The sequence below is a fragment of the Cynara cardunculus genome, assembly GCF_001531365.2.
Source record: "Cynara cardunculus var. scolymus isolate 2C chromosome LG 1, CcrdV1, whole genome shotgun sequence".
NCBI lineage: Eukaryota > Viridiplantae > Streptophyta > Magnoliopsida > Asterales > Asteraceae > Cynara > Cynara cardunculus.
The window spans coordinates 7,528,898-7,547,349 of record NC_037528.1 but is presented as its reverse complement, the minus strand read 5'-3'; the positions used below and the strand labels follow the sequence as shown (position 1 = coordinate 7,547,349).

Sequence of the window (18,452 nt, the reverse complement as noted above, 5' to 3'; positions counted from 1 at the left end):
GATATACAAATAATACAATTCATATTTTATGATAAGAGCTATAAATAAATCTTATACATACAATGCTTTTTTATTTAATAAATAAATAATACAATTTAATTTTTATTATGAACATGTTGTATTTATTTGATAATTCCAACTTTACTTAATCAGTAGTTTGCAATAATTAATTAATATACATAATATAACCAGTTTTATGAATATTAAAGAATTTAAATAAATTAAATTTCTTGAATAGGACAAATGACAGGTTGGAGTGGCTTGATTTATGGTATTCTTTATACCATTTATATAAGATTGGATATTGATATAAATTCCCGACAAGATAGATAATGAATCGTGGATTTTGACAAATAAGAACATTGATTCTACACTTTCGACTGACAACGAAATACTTAGACATGAGACTATTATACATTTAATATCAATAAATTGATAAGATTACTGAGAATTGTAGGATTATCAATTATTGATGACAGTTGACATATGTTTAAGCAACAAGATTATTCGGATGGAATTTTATTATATGTATGAAAATAGGGATACATAGCTATTGTACTATGTATTTTAATGTTCATGCATTTGTATTTATGAGATTTGTGATATCTATGTTGTGTGTTATGTACAACATATGCAAAAAAACAAACATTTTACACAATACACGTGAATGTTTTTTTGGTCCAACTGTGGGTATGCTTGGATGTTGAGTTTAAGGTTATGAAAGATGGACGACCATAAAAGGGTGTCTCATTGTTCATATGACATGAGTACATTTTTGTATCCATACAATATGACGAGTGATTATTATCACAAAATGAATCCACATGGTGCATGCAACTCAAAGAATATCTCATAACTCAAAAATGATTTTATGGTATGTGGAAGATTGTGTGAGAAGAATAGTTAATATGATAAACGTAAGAAGAGATTTGGACTATTTATCAAACTCACTTATTAATCGCGCTTGATACTTGGTAAACGGTCCCTAACTATGATTTTTGTCCATGTGGTTTATTTAGAGTTGTGAATTTCATCCATATTTTTAAAATTACAATTTTTGTCCTTATAGTTTGTAATTGTTTGTTGTTTTCATCCTTGAGGCAATTCAATATAATTAATTAAGAGGAACAAAAATATCAATAAAATAGAGCCCATAAATACAAAAAAATATCCACAAAATAATAAATTATATGAAAAAAAAACAATGAATTATAAATCATAAAGACCAAAACTGTAATTTTGAAACATAAAGATGAAAATAACAATTTATAACAAACCATCGAAAAATATAATTTAGAGCATTTTCAACAGATTATCTTTAGTTAAATAGTTAAAAATCAAAAATTCCATAAAATATAAGATTCATTTTTAACAGATTCTTTATTTTAAAGAATCAGTTATATTATTAAAATATTTAATACGTTACATAAAATATAAATTTTCTCATATATATATATATATGTATATAATTTTAAAAACTTTTATCGGAGAGTAATAAAATATTATTTAAAGAATTTTCCTTTTTTCTTTTCATTTCTTCATTTTGAAAAAGATTTTAAAGAATTTATGAAAATAAAAAACATGAAAAATCTATTTTTTTTTTTTGTTTTGAGTAATTTATTAAAGACGTCTTTAATTTGTATAAAAATAAATAATTCATTTAATTAGCTCGATTAATTATAATTACGTGGTTTTGACCGCAAAGGGAAAGTAAATTCAGAATAATACCAAAATTAATGAAACATTAATTATTATGGATTATATTTGGATTAAATAAGGCAATTTCCATCATTTGAAAGTTGAACGATGAAAACAGAATCAATTGATAGCTGAAATGGCGGGTCTCTACCTTTCTCTCTCTCTCTCTCTCCTCTTCTTGTTTCTTGTCCAGAATGAAAAAATGGATGAAATTCTGTATTTTGGATCCTATCCCATTTAATAAATTCAATCTATGTGGAGAAAACAGAATCAGTTTCCATCACTTGAAAGTGGAACAAGTAAAGAATGAATGAATACAGACAAAGAAAGAGACACGAAAGGATCGCCACCAACTGCTCTTCACAAGGGTCCTCCGCATTAACTATGTACCCACGAATCCACACTTGTATAATAATACTATAAATTACTCAATAATATGGGCGGAGTTACTTGCAGATCCATATACATTATATGCGATCTCTCTCTCTCTTCCCCCTTTCTTTTTCTCTCACCCACATAATATCACGGCTTATCATCATCCACATTTTTCGTGACAGGTATGTTTATCTTAGAGATTGTTTGTTTATATCATCGTCTAGCATTTCTACGTTTTGTTAGTAATCTTGAAGTTGATGAAGTTGGTTTTTCTGATATTAAGTTTGAGACCTCCCAGGTTTGGGCATTGAAACCACATGGAATTTGGGGGAGATTAAGAGGGAAAAGGGTTTTTATGTACTGTCTTTTTGGATTATATGGTGGGAGATTCTTGAGGGATTGTTGGATATTTGAATGATCAGTTCCGTTAAATTATTTGGGGGGAGTCATGAATAAATATAATGACGGTGAATTGGAGAGGGCTAATCTATACGAGTGGTTTTTTTGGCAGTTATTTCCTTCCTGTACTTAATCCATGTTCTTTGCCCTTAAATATAATTTGAAACTCTATATTCCTCATGATTCTCTTGCAGTTTGCAGTGTAGAGAAAGCAGGTTATCAGGATAAACAAATTATTTCATTACGAAGAGGCTAATACTATATATGTACATTGTGGGCCATGAGATTATCTTTATAATCAAAACCTTATACAAGATTTACTTAGAAAACATGACAAATTTTTTCATCTTCAAGTTGGAGCATATATGTTAGAAAATAGAAATGGCTAACTTGTCACTCACAGGGCTAATCTGTGAATTGGTGTAGCGGCTTTGGCAGTACATTGACAACCTGATAGTAGAGCCAACCCGCACTTGCTCTGTAGGTGTACGCTCATGAGTAGTTATGACCTACTTTGTATGTAACAAAGTGAAAGTTGACTGCTATATGCTTTGTTCTTGCATGAATATATAGTCGACTCATCGTCACAGTACATTTCCATCAACCCTCATGAGAAATTCTTTAATTCTTGTGTCAAGCGCCTTACCCACGCTAGCTCTCAAGTCGTATGTGCCATGGTTCGGTATTCAAATTCAACACTTGATAAGGTGACTATGTCCTGTTTCCAATGTCTTGAAGTTAATCTTCTACTATATGGATACTCCATGTGGTTGGCATTGGAGTATTCAATAATTCCTCTATGCACCTATTTGCGTAGAGGAGTCCCTTTGCCTGTATAGTTTTGAGGTATGTCAGTGTATGTAAAATTATATTGCAGCAAGTCATTTTAGGAGAGTACATGAACCGGCTTATTACATTGAACACAATGTCTGGTCTCATGCTTTGAGATGGTTCAGTTTTCCCGTTTGTCTTTCTATTTCGTCCTCCACCTCTACAGTGTCTCCCATTACCACACTCCTATGACATTTCACCAAGCCTTTGTACTTTTACTTACTTTTGGTCTTTCTGAGAACTTTACAGTTCTAGATGTCATTATATCGAGTATTGTGGGCTGTGAGCTAAGAGAATTGTAACTCTAAATTTGTTAAAATAATTATAAACATTCATGACTAATGCAGCCCTATATCTGACTTGAATGAACACTCCTCACAAGTTATTTGTTTTTTTCCAAATGTTTTCTCCGATTATCTCGTCATACAAAAATTCAGTGGTATAAGACGAGTTCTAATAATATTATGATAGTTTAACAACTACAAGCAAATACGGTCCAGAGTAAGGGCCAGATGAGCAGGCATCAGAAGGCATAAACTTGAGATAGAAGGGTCTTCATCTTTTCTGAATTTTGGTTATATGTGCATGCTACTTTGGTTTGCTTAAGGACTTGAATACACACCAAAAGCTCAATCATAACTATGCAAATCCTGAAATGCTTTATACTAAAATCAACATATTTTGGATGCTTTTTTTACAAGACATTGCTGAGAGGGAAAGATGATATGGCCAACCATCTTTCTTGGCCTTACGTTGCAAGTCCTTTTGGTATTTGGTGCTCGTTATCCAAAGAATCTCCACATATGGCCAATGCCTGAATCAGTAGAATACGGCAACAAAACTATTTTTTTAAGCAAGGACTTTCAACTCAAGACCGATGGAAGCAAATATGCAGATGCATCTGGGATCCTGAAGGATGGATTCACTAGGTTACTTGATGTTATCACAGCAAGCAATGTTATTGAATCCAACTTTTCCAAAGTTGACGAGTCTGTCCTTTTACAGGGAGTCCATGTGATTGTCCTTTCGAAAGATGATGAGGTATTGCCATTATGTATTTCTATCTCTTATTGTGTAATGTTTGTGTACTTGCTTGCTTTCTCATACTTTTCAGAAGGTGGCTGGTATAAGTGTTTTAAGTTCTTAATCTTCATGAAGTTCTTTTGTTGTGGCACAATGGTCTTACATGTAGACTCAACAAAACATTTTGTTTACTAACTGAATGCGAAACATTTTAAATAAATGTGTTGGAAAGGACCGTCTTCAGAAAAATTCATGTTTTTTACATGTCACCTATTGATTTTAGTAATCATGTAGGATTCCCCACTTGAAATTTGACTGGAATAAAAATAAATGAGGTTGTAATAGAACTTTCAATTCATTGAAGTATCAGCTATCAAGTTTCTACTTCGGATCCTAGTTTGGTAGACAGTGAAGAAACTATGTAGCGGTTTGAATGAAGTTTGATGATATCTTTATCAGTTACTGAATTTCCTCATTTTTTTAATCACGGGACTGAGAAATGTAAATAACTTCTCCACTTCTAATACATCATTACCTCTTGTCCTCACAAAATAACGCATTCTAGTAGGTTCCATTGTATCTATTCTGACATGTTATCCGTCTTGCATAGCTTGTAAATTTTTGACTTTCTTCTTGATGCTACTTTTGGTTACTGACATAATTCTTTCTTCGCAGCTGCAATACGGTGTAGATGAGTCCTATGAGCTATCTATTCATCCAAAGGGAAAGCCAATTTATGCAAATATCAAGGTTGGTATAAATGACAGTTTGACCAAGTTGGAACTTCTAGTATAGGTTACATATGACAAAGTTTACCCCCAATATATCTTTACTCTCTCTCACTGTTGCAGCAACCATTTTTGTTTCTTATTTTCACACATCTTAAAGTTGTGTGTTGGTAAAGAGCAAGGATTTCCCTCGAAATGATTTGAAAAGTTCAAAAGCTTCACTGGTCAAGTATGGCATAAGTTTTAGCAGTGCTTATGGAAATATGAGTGCAAAAAATTGGTCACTTGTTGAGATCTTTGAGCCTTATTGACAATTGATTGTCCACAATAACATGGAGAAAATCAGGGACTTGGATTGTAAATGGCATCTGAATGATTTACGTTGTTTCTATTTAGGAACATTCTTCAAGAAATATGAGGTTGACTTAATCTTGCGTCTTCACTTGGTACATATGATTTTCTTATGGTTTAATGGGCTTGTCCTTTGGAATGGAGGCAGTACTGACTGTTGACTTTCTTTCTCTTTGACCATTTTTGCTTAATCCCGATAATCTTTCTGCAGTCCTGGTAATTAAACAGAGTTGCATGTTAAGCTGTTGCTTTACAAAGTCGAATATATTGACTCAGTTAATGCCACCCTAAGCCACAAAATGCAGAATACGCCTTAATCGTTGAATAGAAGCAACCACAACATAATCATCTTCGCTGTAGTATGATAAAACTCTAAAATGAGTAATGTTGCATGATTAGGGGAGACTCTCAGCAGCCTTGGAATCCTGAAATTGATATTAGATGCTCTGGGTTTGGTCATATAACCTCCAAGACAGGAAATAAAGGTATCCACCCAGTAGGGAATCCTCTAATAGCAAACTCTGCCAAAAGCATAGTAACCCGCTACAATGATCATGGGTTTGGTTAAAACAGGCTTTCTCTGGAAAAGGCCATCAAGGACCCATTTTATCCTGTCTGATAGCATGTGGCCTTGAATGAACTTGTGATATTTAATAGGTCGGTGCACACATAATAGAAAGTATGTGAGAGTTTTATAAGAGGGGGGAGGAGTGAACCCATACCATTTTGTAGGGGTAATTTCCTTTTTTCTGTTTTGTAATTCGCCTCAAAATGGCAAAATAATGCAGACTAGATATTGAGCCTTTTTCATGCTTGGGTATATTTATCTATATCAAGTTTTTTAATTGGATAACTCTCAATGCAGGCAGCTACAGTTTATGGGGCTCTACATGCGCTGCAGGTTACTTGTTATGTTTCATGCTTCTAGAATATTTTTCAATGTCCCAAAAGGTCTAAATGGTCTTGCTTTATAATTCTTTTAATAAAACTATGACAGACATTCAGCCAATTGTGCCATTTTAACCTTAAAAGAAGAAAGCTTGAAGTTAGTCAGATACCATGGACCATTACAGATCGACCCCGTTTTGCATTTCGAGGGCTCTTAATCGGTGAGATGTTTCTTTCTACTTTTCTCTTGCTAATTAATGCTATGTTCTTGTTGGTTTGTAAGATATATTCAGTGAGTATTTTTGTATTAAATGGTTGTGAAGTGGAGTTCTCGATGCATTCTCCAGTGGCATGTCCCAAGGACGCCAGCTTTTAGCTTTATAATTTTCATTACATCTATTCAGCAAAGTATACTTTTGATCTTACTTTGTGGAACGTAATTACTTAATCTTGCAACCCTCAAGTTTCACCAAGGACAAGTTCAAATTTCTCACAAACCGCCAATTATTTATTCAAATAGTTAGCATTAAGGAATTATCGAGTAAACACACACACACAGACACACATTGTGAATCTGGAAGCTTCTTGGCCATATGTAGCAAGTTTTCAAAGATAATTCCATTTCATGTCTTAATCGTGAAAAATGTTCTATGATAAAGAAGAGACTGCTCATGAGGTTGTCACATAACCTTCGGTTGCATTATGCACACTTAATTGATAGCACATGCATTATATGCTCAGAATTGATTACGTTATGTGATTATAGAAGTACAAAGTTAACCATGCTGGTGGCTTAATGTACTCAAAAGAAATTCGTTAGCAAGTCTTATTTTTATTGAGATGCCTAACATTTAATATCAGAACTCAAGTCCATTTGACCACAATTGCTTCAAACTATAAATAGAGGTTGTTATACACACATTCTGTGGTTTCCTTCTCGTAGACTTAGTGATTGTGTAATAGCATTTCAATCTTAATGTTCATTTAGTAGAACTGTTCATCATGATTAGCCTAAGAGTTGGGTCTGCTCTTTACAATTGTTTGGACAGGAGACTAACTTCCATGCTATCATAGCCAATCTAATTAAAGTGAAGCTCTGCAACTAGTTCAAGCTACAGTTTATTGGAAGACACCACAGATGTCAATAATAATATAGAATTTAAGTCCATGTGACCACACCTGCTTCAAACTATAAATATAATTTCTTATACGTACATTCCATGTTTTTCTTAACCCCCAGACTGAGGTTGTGTGATAGTATTCAAGTCTTGGTGTTCATTGAATACAACTGTAAGACTAGCCTCAAGAGTTGTATCTGCTCTTTACAAATGTATAATGGCAGGATAATACTTCCATGTTGTAGCTAGTCTATGCCTCAGATATTTCCCTTTAGGTTAGTCTACTGGTCAACCAAAGAAATTGGGTTTGTTGTTGCTTTGATATATATATATATATATATATATATATATATCATATGATGTATTACACGAAAATTTAAACATATGTTGCATTCTTTTTGGTTCACTGTGATAAATATCGCTTCAATGTCTGTGATATTTTGAATGTTGTTGCATTCTTTTTGGAGTTGCAGTATCCACTTTACATGCTGGGACAGTGCATTATCATAAAGTCATATTATTTTCTGGTATTCTTTTTGTTTACTCATACAATTATACTGAGTTTTTAGTGTCAATGGTGTGCAGATACATCCCGACATTATCAGCCATTGCCAATGATAAAGAAAGTTATTGATTCAATGGCTTATGCAAAACTGGTAAGTCTTAACTTGGTGCTTACCCGTTACTACTCTAAAATGCTATATTTATAATGATCGACTTGGCCACTATTGTGTGTCATTAAATATTTCAAATTTAACCATGATTAAACCAAGTACAAGATAAACATGGCTCATCTCCACTTGGAACTGACAGCAGACAACAAAAGCTGCAATGACAATGGTTGATGGAGGTGGACTTATTAGCTTCATCAGTCAAACATCAAAAGCAGTAGCGAATTGAACAACAGCATGCAGCATGTTAGTCAAAATAAATCAAATCTATGTAGGCAAGTTTGTATGTGATAAAAAACCAAACAATCAAACCAAACGAATCCCGTATATTCCACACAGAGATAGGGTCTGAGGAGGGCAGGATGAATGCAGACCTTACCTCTACCCCAAGGGGTAGATAGGTTGATTCCATGAAGACCTCTTGCTTGCAAAACAAAAAAATAACAGGTAGAAGCAACTTTGGTGTCTTATTTTAGCAGGAACTTGGGTCTAGAATGATCTTAAGTTCTTTAAGTCTAAATTCTAACATGTTTAACTTTGTTAGAGATATGGGAATGGGAATAATTGTACCGATATTAATATATAATTTTCGAAGAGCAGATTTGTACGTTGGGTTAAAGCTTGAGGAATAGAGTTTAAAATGGGCCAATAGGTTGAAAGTATAGAACCCACACAAATCTAAATGGCAATACCACATAAATGCATATCAAGCCTGTATCTCGCATACTCCTCCCAAAGTTGCAGCATGTATGTTGCGTGCTCGACTTGTTTTATTTCAGAATGGACCCGAGTCCTAGAAAGGGCTACATTGACTTTGTATGTAGCAAGTTGGGCATGCTAACATCTATAATCCAGCTTGAGGAGTGTAATATGTTTCATCAATTCACGCTTACCGGCCCAATGATGTACTACATATTCAAGATTTGTACCTCAGTAATGATGCAATTCATTCTACCCAAAGTAATATCCATAATTCAATCCGTATTGGGATAAAAATTTACTTGAGTTGATTTCAACTACATCTGATCATGAGTTAATTTTGTTCTCCCTGAATTAGAAGGAGGTTATTGACACAAAAAAGTTTGATTATTTGAAAAAAAAAGATGTATTTATGACGACTTTATTGATTCAATGCAGAATGTTTTGCACTGGCACATTGTAGATACACAGTCTTTTCCTTTGGAGATACCTTCATATCCAAAACTGTGGGATGGTGCTTATTCCTTATCAGAACGCTATACTGTGGCTGTTGCAGCTGATATTGTGAAGCAAGTGAAAGTTTCTTTTGTTTTACATAATTGGAAGGATCTATTTTCTAATATTGCTTTTATTTACTGTCACATTTTGCAGTTATGCTCAAAGAAGGGGGATTAATGTGCTTGCCGAGCTTGATGTTCCTGGACATGCTAAATCATGGTAGCCCTGATATATATATATAGGCAGGATCAAACGAGAATGGTACCTAAAAAGAACACGAAAACGGGCAAATCACGTGCAAAATTACATATGATTTTACATTAATAGTAAAAAAAAAAAGTGTCCGAGGGACTTGTGGCTGCGTCTTCAGGTCCCGGGCAAGGTCGCCTGAATCACATGTGATTTTGTATGTGATTTTAGTGTAAAATCACATGTGATTCGCCTGTTTTCGTGTTCTGTTAAATAGGTACCGTTCTCGTTTGATCCCCTCTCTCTCTCTCTATATATATTTATATATATATTCTCACCTTTTTTATGTTCTTTATTATTATTATTATTATTATTATTATTATTATTATTATTTCTTCTTTATCTTTAAGAAAGAAGGTTCCATTATGATTATAATAATTAACACGTAATCCAAACACCTTAAGAACCACTTATGACAGGAAAATCAAAATGTTTCGAGACGAAAATTGGAAATTGGTATATGGTATAACAACTTACCGATATCTCCTAAAAGTTCATTTATTGGAACAAAGAGAAAAGAAAGAAACATGGAAAACAAAAAAGTGTAAAAGGATGTCTTCAACTACTGCAGATTTGCCCTGTTTAATTCATTCTTGAACATAACAGTTAGTCAGATATCTTCTTGTTTGATCTTCATATCTCTTGTATTCCTGGTTTGAGTTTCTTGGCATGTCTTTCTAGGGCATCCTTCTGTTTACGCTTGAGAAGATTTTGAGCAAACTTATTTTGGTGATGTTAACATGAGGAGTATACATGATATTAGAAAACTTCGGATGAAAAAATCTTCATAGAAATTTTATTGATTGGAGGCGGAGGATGGTAGTTTTCTTATGTAGGCTTTGTAACAGCAGAAAAAAACGTTGCTGTTATTATGAGTTGTATGAGTACCTGTTAGGCTCTGATACCATGAATACTAGAAAAGATGTATCCATTAGTAATCGGGAAAAAAATTCCTCTATATAGGGTACATGATGAGCCATTTAGCTAAAGTAGGTAAATATGAAGACAAAGATAAGGGATAAAGTAGATGAAGTCCAACAGCTAGATAAACCATTTGTGGCCAGTGAAACTCTCCCCTATCGCTTAGTCAACATATTGGGACATAGTTAGTACAGGAAGCATGTAAGGCTTTCTCCTTGAACATACCTACCTAACATGGGCAGGAAAAAGGAATACAAGCCAAGTTCATCTATCAATTTACCATATGGGGACCAAAATCTTTGTGATATACAGGATAAGTACATCACTGAAATTTACTTTTATGATGATCTGGTGTTTCGGAATTGGTTGTTCTGAATGGATTTGGTCAGTTTGTCTATGGCTCCTGCAAATGATGCGGATAGGACCATAAATAGCCACTCGTCATGTGAATTTGAATGGTTGGTCAAATTGCAGAAGGATCTAGAAACTTTCCCATGCTGGTGTGGTCCCTATAACTCGTAGATTGAGAATCTGAGCTAAATTATCTGCACATTCATACAAATATAGGCAACATGTTGAGTATCGTAAAAGTTGATGAACCTAACATTTATCATCCTTAGGGGGATGGGCTATCCTTCGTTATGGCCATCAAAGGATTGTCAGGAGCCACTTGATATCAGCAATGCTTTTACGTTCAAATTGATAGACGGGGTTCTTTCAGGTGCATCCAGACGCCTCAATTTAAGCTGTATCTCTAATTGACACTAACGTATAAGGCAGCAGGACAACTAATTGTTTGAAAACTCTTCTTCTTGTTTCAGATTTCAGTAAGATCTTTAAATACAAGTTTGTTCATTTGGGAGGTGATGAGGTCGACACCAGTAAGTTACTAATTTCCATAAATTTCTATGTTGCATCCTATGGACTGACCCCTCTCATTCATAATTTTATGCAGCATTAAAAATTGAATTCCAATATTGGGATATATTATCCCTAGATTTGGTTTTCGTTCATTGAACTAGTTTCTTATGAAGGATTTCAAACCTGAACTACTTGAAATGTGTCACGTAGAAAAGCACTTCCTTCTGGGAGTAGAACTTCAAATTTTGGTAGACACTGGGTAACGATATATTTCATGGGCAACATCTTTCACCTCTAATAAGCCTTTCCCCCACCAGTTGTCACCCTTGGGTAATTCACTAGACAGTACACAAGTGTGAGATTCAAATTAAAAACCTCTATGTTATCTGATAAGTTCCAACCAAAAGGCCCATCTGGGTGACAGGAATCATAATCCCAAGAGCTAAATATACCCACTCAAGTTGGTAATGATGCATGCATAAATCCTGATTCATGTCAAATAACGAGTTCATAATTAAATAATTAATCGATCCTACAACACTGCCTTTGACTCGTGTACGTTGTGATTTTAGAACCTTAACATTCTTGATGGTAATTTTTGTAGCCTGGCTCAGTTTCCAGTTTTTAAGAAACATGCATGGATGCTTATTGAGATTATGTAGTTTGGTCTTCTCTATGAAGAGGTAGTTATGTCACTTCGTCACGTACATGTTTATAAAAGTGAAAATAAATATGATCTAAACGAATTTGTAATCTTGCACTTAATCTTCGCTTGCATCCTATAAATTTCTTTTGTGTTCATAACTAGGTAAGCTGACAAAAGATCATGTACCTGTACCTTACAACACTATATGTTTTATAGGAATGTAATGACTTTACTTCTGCTATAACTAATAACTGTCGAAGTTTAACCTGTCAGGTTGCTGGAGCTCCACTCCTCATATAAAAGAATGGTAACTATTCAACAATCTCTCTTAACATTCTATACCATTTGAAGTTATTATCATTTTTTCTGCCTGTGATAAATTTGGAAACAGTGCTATGCCATGAAAGATGAGGCTTAGGTAAAGTTTTTGGGTGCTGTTATCCTAGTGAGTGTCTTCACCAGATGAAAGAGAACCCTAATTGAGAAAAGTTTCCTGTGTCGCGACTAATTCGAGAGAAAAGTATTGACACTCCTTTCGTTTGGTGCTTCAGAAAGCCAAAAGCCAATTGACTTCTCATATTTCAATGCATGTCAAGGCAATTGTGGAAGGTAAGAAGTGTATGTTATGGTGATAACTACACACCAGAAAAAACTTTCTAACAAAAGGAAAGTGGAAATTCCAAAGTTCAATTTGCTTCAAAGGTTCATGGTAGGTTGATTATTACAATCCATATCTGCAAAACTTGATGAATCCTTTAATACTTTTTCTCAAATGACAAACTTGTACCAATTCACAAGTTGTTGTGTCCATAGCTAGATACGCAAGGAAACCACGTCTTGTGTATTGCTTTTCCATGAAATAAGGTTTCCTCCAAAGCAAATACAATACCTTGGGATCAGACCTTCTACTCTTTGGACATTTGTATCTGAATTCTAGAGATCCAAGTATGGTTGTGATCAGTGTAAACGAGACCATTGCCATGAGCTCTCTTGAGATACCTCAAAACATGCAAACTTCCCCATGACTCCGACGAGTAAAGGCATGAACTGACACCATACTGAAAACGCAATATCTGGTCTCATGAGTAGTCACACATAGTTCAGTTTTCCTACCAATTTCTTATATCTTACTAGAGCGTCAAGAAGTTTCCATCATCTGGTAAAAATCAATGTTAGGAATCAATCGCCATTGAGCATGGTGATCTCTACTAGGGTGTCACGGAAATGTTTCCTTTGGTACAAGAACATGCCACTCTGAGGTCTAGTTACCTCAATGCCTAGGAAGTATTTGAGACTTCCTAGAATGCTTCTTTTGAAATTCTTTTTGGATGAAGAACTTCAGAGTTCCCATTCTTTCTACTTCAACACCTATGATCACAATATGTTGTCAACATAAAGATACCACTACAACCCTTTTGCCCTTATGATGTTGAAAGAAGTCCGAGTAAGCATATGTGCTTCAAGCAATTGAAGAGCCTGAAAGATCTGATCCGTGAGCCTTTTTCAGCCCTCAAAGAGATCTCTTTAGTCGACATGCATGTGGTGACTCCTCTTAAACAACAAGCCTCGGAGGTTGTTGCATGTAAACCTCCTCCTCAATAACTACATTCTTGATATCCAACTGATGTAGTGACCAGTAATAAATTACTCTACCTGTGCCATGCTGAGATGAAAAGATGCCATCTTGGTCAATGTTTTTCTTGAAAAGTGCGTGATATATCAATTAGGCAAACAAAGGGTAAATAGTGTATGCAGGTGGGCCATGGACTGATATAAATGAAACCCTACCTAGAGAAATTACTTAAATTTAATGACATAGTTAGCATGCATTATTATTCTAATACGAGCCAAGTGTTTTACAATGTTGATTCTGAGGCCAGGGATGGGGTATTGACAAGTAAGAATCACTGCTGGAGATGAGGCAAAGACGACTTGTTTAGCAAGCCATGGATCCTATGAGTTTCTTATTATGATGTTTGGTATGATAAATCGACCTACCCACATTTTGTGGTAGTATGAATCATGCATTTTATGTGTATGTGGACGGATTTGTTGTTAGATACCCGATATCGGGATATATAGTGAAGCTTTAGATGGTCAAAAGTTATGAGAATGGCAGTTTTATGCCAAGAAAGACAAACGCAAGTTCTTGAGGGCAAAAGGCATCTTCATTGGGCATAAGATGAACAAAGGGTGTGAATGGATGGAAGAGAGAAAGAACTGTTGTTTAATGGCCTATCCAAAGTCAGTGATTGGAGATTATTTTTTAGATTGATAATTATCATGGAAAGTTCATCAGCACTTCCCTTTTTTGTGCACTTGTTTAAGAAGGGTCATATTTTACATGTCAAAGAGGGATGTGTCATTGGTGCTACACAAGTCTTTCAGATTTTGCGATCCCTTTTTAAGTGCATGCTGATGCATCAACTAAGGCTATTGGTGGCATGCTTGGGTTAGAAAACTTTCCAGTTGCTTTGGGATCCAAAAGCTGAAGGATCTTGAGCTGCCAACCAAGTCCTGAGAAGCAGATGACAGCATTTAGGCATTCCCTGCCGACATGGAAACATTATTGCTTCCAGACGAAATTTGTGGTGGTGATTTGATATTGCCAACAACTATTTTTAGACCCAAAAGAAGCTGACCCTGAAGCAGCTCAGTTTGCAGGTCCACAACACAGTTGCTTGAGGAGGATACACGCAATGGAAAAGACAGCATGTCAAAAGAAGTATACAGGTTGCCTGAATTAATTGTGGGATGCAACTTTTCGTTGAAGTTGACTCTATAGGTTTTAAAGTAGATCAACAATGAGATGGCACATTGGTATTTGATTTGAATGTATGATAAGCCCTTTAAGTTAATAGCTAAAAAGTATGTTCTTGTACTTGATAAATTTACATATCACATTTGTTTATTTAAATACATTTAACTCTTGTGATAATGAAACTACAAACGAAAGATATTTAAACCAACCTTCTATATTGCAGGTTAAAACAGCAAGGTCTAAACGCATCTCAAGCATACGAGTACTTTGTCTTGAATGCACAGAAGATAGCTTTGTCTCATGGTTATGAAATTATAAACTGGTGTGTCTTTCACTCCTTACAGCTTGGTTTTTCATTGAAGTGATAGACAAAGTTACATCCCAGTTTTGCTAATTCCTTTTTACAGGGAGGAAACCTTCAACAACTTTGGTAGTAAATTGGACAAGAAAACAGTGGTCCATAACTGGTATGTGCTTATAAACTTACATTTTAAGTTTAATGGAATGGAATGGATTTGGGGGGATTTGGATTTCAAATCCATTCGAATCCCATGTTTGGTTTGTTGGATAGTCTGGATTTGAAATCCTACAAACATAGGATTTTGAAATCATTAGGGGGTGCTCGGGATTTCACGGGATTTCGTAGGATTGTATGCAATAAGGTTTTAAAAAATGTTAAAAACATTTGTTTTGTAATAATCGATTAATAAAAATGTAACTTAATTATTTTTATGGTTTTTTATAAAGTATTTAATAATAATGGAATCCAATTCCATTCCAAATTCTACAAACCAAACACACCAATGATTTCAAATCCATTCCAATCCAATTCCCTCAATGAAATCCAATCCCTCAAAAACAATCTTGCAAATCAAACGGACCCTTACGTCACAATTTAGTTAACTCTACAGCCAAAAAAATTCATATCAATTTCCTAGTTACCATTCTTTTGGGCCATATTCAGGATCTCAGCCTTTTCAATTTTGTTTGAGGGGACAGGAAAACATGATTGTGGGTCCCAGTAACTTGATATGCGGAGAATTGGGAGAAGGCCCACTAAAGGGAGAATGGAGGAAAATAGTGTAAACGAACAGGGATAAGATTTTTGACACTTAAAAGGCCAAATGTGGACTCTTTCTGTGAGATGAAGAGAGTTTCTAACGTCACCTGCAAATTAAGATACATTGATGCAGATGCCAACATATTGACCTTGGTAAACTGTAACCAGAAATAACAATGTTCCCGAATGAGATTTATTCTGAGATGTCATCTTTCTTCGAGAAACGAGAGTCCAGTAACATGCTTATAGTTGACTCATACAACCATCACATATTTCAATTATCCAATCAAAGGAAAGTAGCATTTTTGAACTATTATTCCTTTGGGGTGTGTTGCAATACATCTCTGTTACCTTTATGTTATACTTAAGCTATTGTTTTCCTTCGATCTATAAATAGGCTTGGGAGTGGTGTTGCTGAGCGAGTTGTTGCAGCTGGATTGAGGTGCATCGTAAGCAACCAAGATGCATGGTATCTGGATCACTTGTCTACTACATGGCAAGAGTTTTATACGAATGAGCCCCTTACAAATATTACAAACCCCACGCAACAGAAACTAGTTATTGGTGGTGAAGTATGCATGTGGGGCGAACATATTGATGGGTCTGACATTGAACAGACCATATGGCCACGTGCCGCGGCAGCTGCAGGTACTTGATTTTATTTCACATAACAATTCATCTGTTCTGGGATAAGTTATGAATAGAGTACTCAAATGGCGATTCAATAAGCTCCATGGTTACTTTCGACTTCTTTTTCTTCCAGTTTTGCCCCTTCATCTTGCTCAAAATACCTAGCTGTTTTCATTATCAGCCAGTTTTTACCAAAGGTGACTAGCTTATTGGCAAATTTACAACCAACTTATCTAATAGCTGATGCTGATAACACATGTAGCAGAAAGTAATCATGATTTATGGGATTTGAATGATATATGAGTGTGATTAGTGTGCAGTGAGGTAAAGCCTCGACATGAAATTTGTAGGCAGGTTGTCCCTAAGGAGCACGAGAATATATTTGGATCCTCTTTGAAATAGGAATATGAAAAGATTCTAAATGCTCAAAAAATCCTATGCTGTTGATACCATATGAAAAATGTATCATGTGAATATATGGATTTAAACGCCTGCAGTCATCCTCTTTTATGATCATCATCCCTTTTAAGATGGATGATTATTGTGGTAGTTGTCCCAATCATCCAATAAGATGGATTTCATGTAAATCAATGATCCATGGAACTATTACATACTTGTATTTCCATAAAAACAATGACATACTTGGATTTCCACAAAATATTAACATTGGCTTTCTTGTTTTCAAGTCCTTCTATTTCAAAAGTTATTCTCATGTTCTTTTTCCGCAAATTTTTTGAAGAATCTTCATCCTTCCAGTGAGATATACTGAGCTTGTTTGGTTTGGTTGGTTTAACTATAAATTTGGAAAATACATGTTTGACATTTAAAGACAACGAGCGGAGAATGAAATGTATAAATTTGGAAAAAATGAGGGTCAGCTCAAAATGCAAATAAAGGCTAGGCCTTGTCTTAACTCACCCGTCCAAGCCTTCTCAAGGCCATTGAAGATTTTCCTGACTGTTACCTTTAGTGCTACATGAGATTAGTTGAGGTGTATGCAAGCTGACCCCAAAAAAATGAGTACACACTATTCCTACATATGTTCTGATCCCCTACTTGCAAATGATCTTTTATTAACATTTCGTTCATCTTTTTTTTTTCTTTGATTAAAGAGAGATTGTGGACGCATCCTGACAAGCTTGCCAAAACCCCGAAGGATGTCACCTCAAGGTTATCGCACTTTAGGTGCTTGCTAAATCAAAGAGGAGTTGCAGCTGCTCCATTGGATGGGCCAGGTCGTGTTGCACCAATAGAGCCCGGATCCTGCTATACTCAGTAGTTGGATGATCACCATTTCTTTCGAGGACTGCAAATAAAAATGGTAAGTCCTGCCGATAAAATCTGGTAAATTTGAGTTATAGACTTTGAAAGAGAGTCATGTGTTAAACCTATCAGCTGATCATATGAATGAAATTATAATCAATATTTATTGTTTTATGTCGATTTATGATGGAATTTCTGGTCATGAATTGGAGCAAATGCTACAACTCGCTGCTTATGGTCTCTCTCTTGTTATGTATATGGTACATAACAGTTTCTTTCATTTATATGAGAGTAAATTAAGTTTTTAGTCCTTGTGATTTGATGTTTTTAACACATTCCGTCCTCTTTTTGAAACATTAACGAGTTGGATCCCTTTGGTTGTATTTTTTTTTTTTAACGTAAAACATGCTCAAAAATTTCCTAACTCTTTGGTCAACATCTTGTTCTCTTGGTCTGGTATGAGACAGAGCTCATTATCCGGCTTAGATAGGTTTTCACCCACACCATCGGCCTAATCCTTATGTGCACACCTTTGGCTCCTTTGAGTGATTATTGGTGGTCCGAAATACGCATAGAAAGATCATTTTATTCATGACGCTTTACAAACATATTTAATAACATTTACCAAGACAATAATTATAAATAGGTAACACATACAACATGAACAAGTCATTTGAAATACTAAAGACAGTTAAATTGATTATTCTGCAAAAATATTTGACACTGCCATCTAGAACATCTTTACCGTATCAATTTTGCGCTCATCACGAGGTAAGTGGTTC

General features: G+C 35.0%; 1 protein-coding gene across 1 annotated transcript; it reads left to right on the top strand.

The window, feature by feature from the left end:
* Positions 1-2,153: 2,153 nt before the first annotated feature.
* LOC112524892 (beta-hexosaminidase 3) lies at positions 2,154-17,980 on the top strand. The gene is made up of 15 exons (XM_025134837.1): positions 2,154-2,255; positions 4,005-4,344; positions 5,002-5,076; positions 6,271-6,306; positions 6,403-6,514; positions 7,997-8,067; positions 9,220-9,350; positions 9,433-9,498; positions 11,070-11,170; positions 11,271-11,330; positions 12,230-12,263; positions 14,941-15,039; positions 15,125-15,184; positions 16,175-16,425; positions 17,520-17,980. Exons 2-15 carry the CDS (start codon positions 4,024-4,026, stop codon positions 17,684-17,686), a joined length of 1,584 nt encoding a protein of 527 aa, XP_024990605.1. The 5' UTR covers positions 2,154-2,255; positions 4,005-4,023; the 3' UTR covers positions 17,687-17,980.
* Positions 17,981-18,452: the final 472 nt, after the last annotated feature.

Coding starts and splice junctions, on each gene's coding strand:
- LOC112524892 (XM_025134837.1), top strand. CDS start 4,024: ATGATATGGCCAACCATCTTTCTTGGCCTTACGTTGCAAGTCCTTTTG. Junction 15,185..16,174: donor AAAACAGTGGTCCATAACTG/GTATGTGCTTAT, acceptor ATCTATAAATAG/GCTTGGGAGTGGTGTTGCTG. Junction 16,426..17,519: donor ACGTGCCGCGGCAGCTGCAG/GTACTTGATTTT, acceptor CTTTGATTAAAG/AGAGATTGTGGACGCATCCT.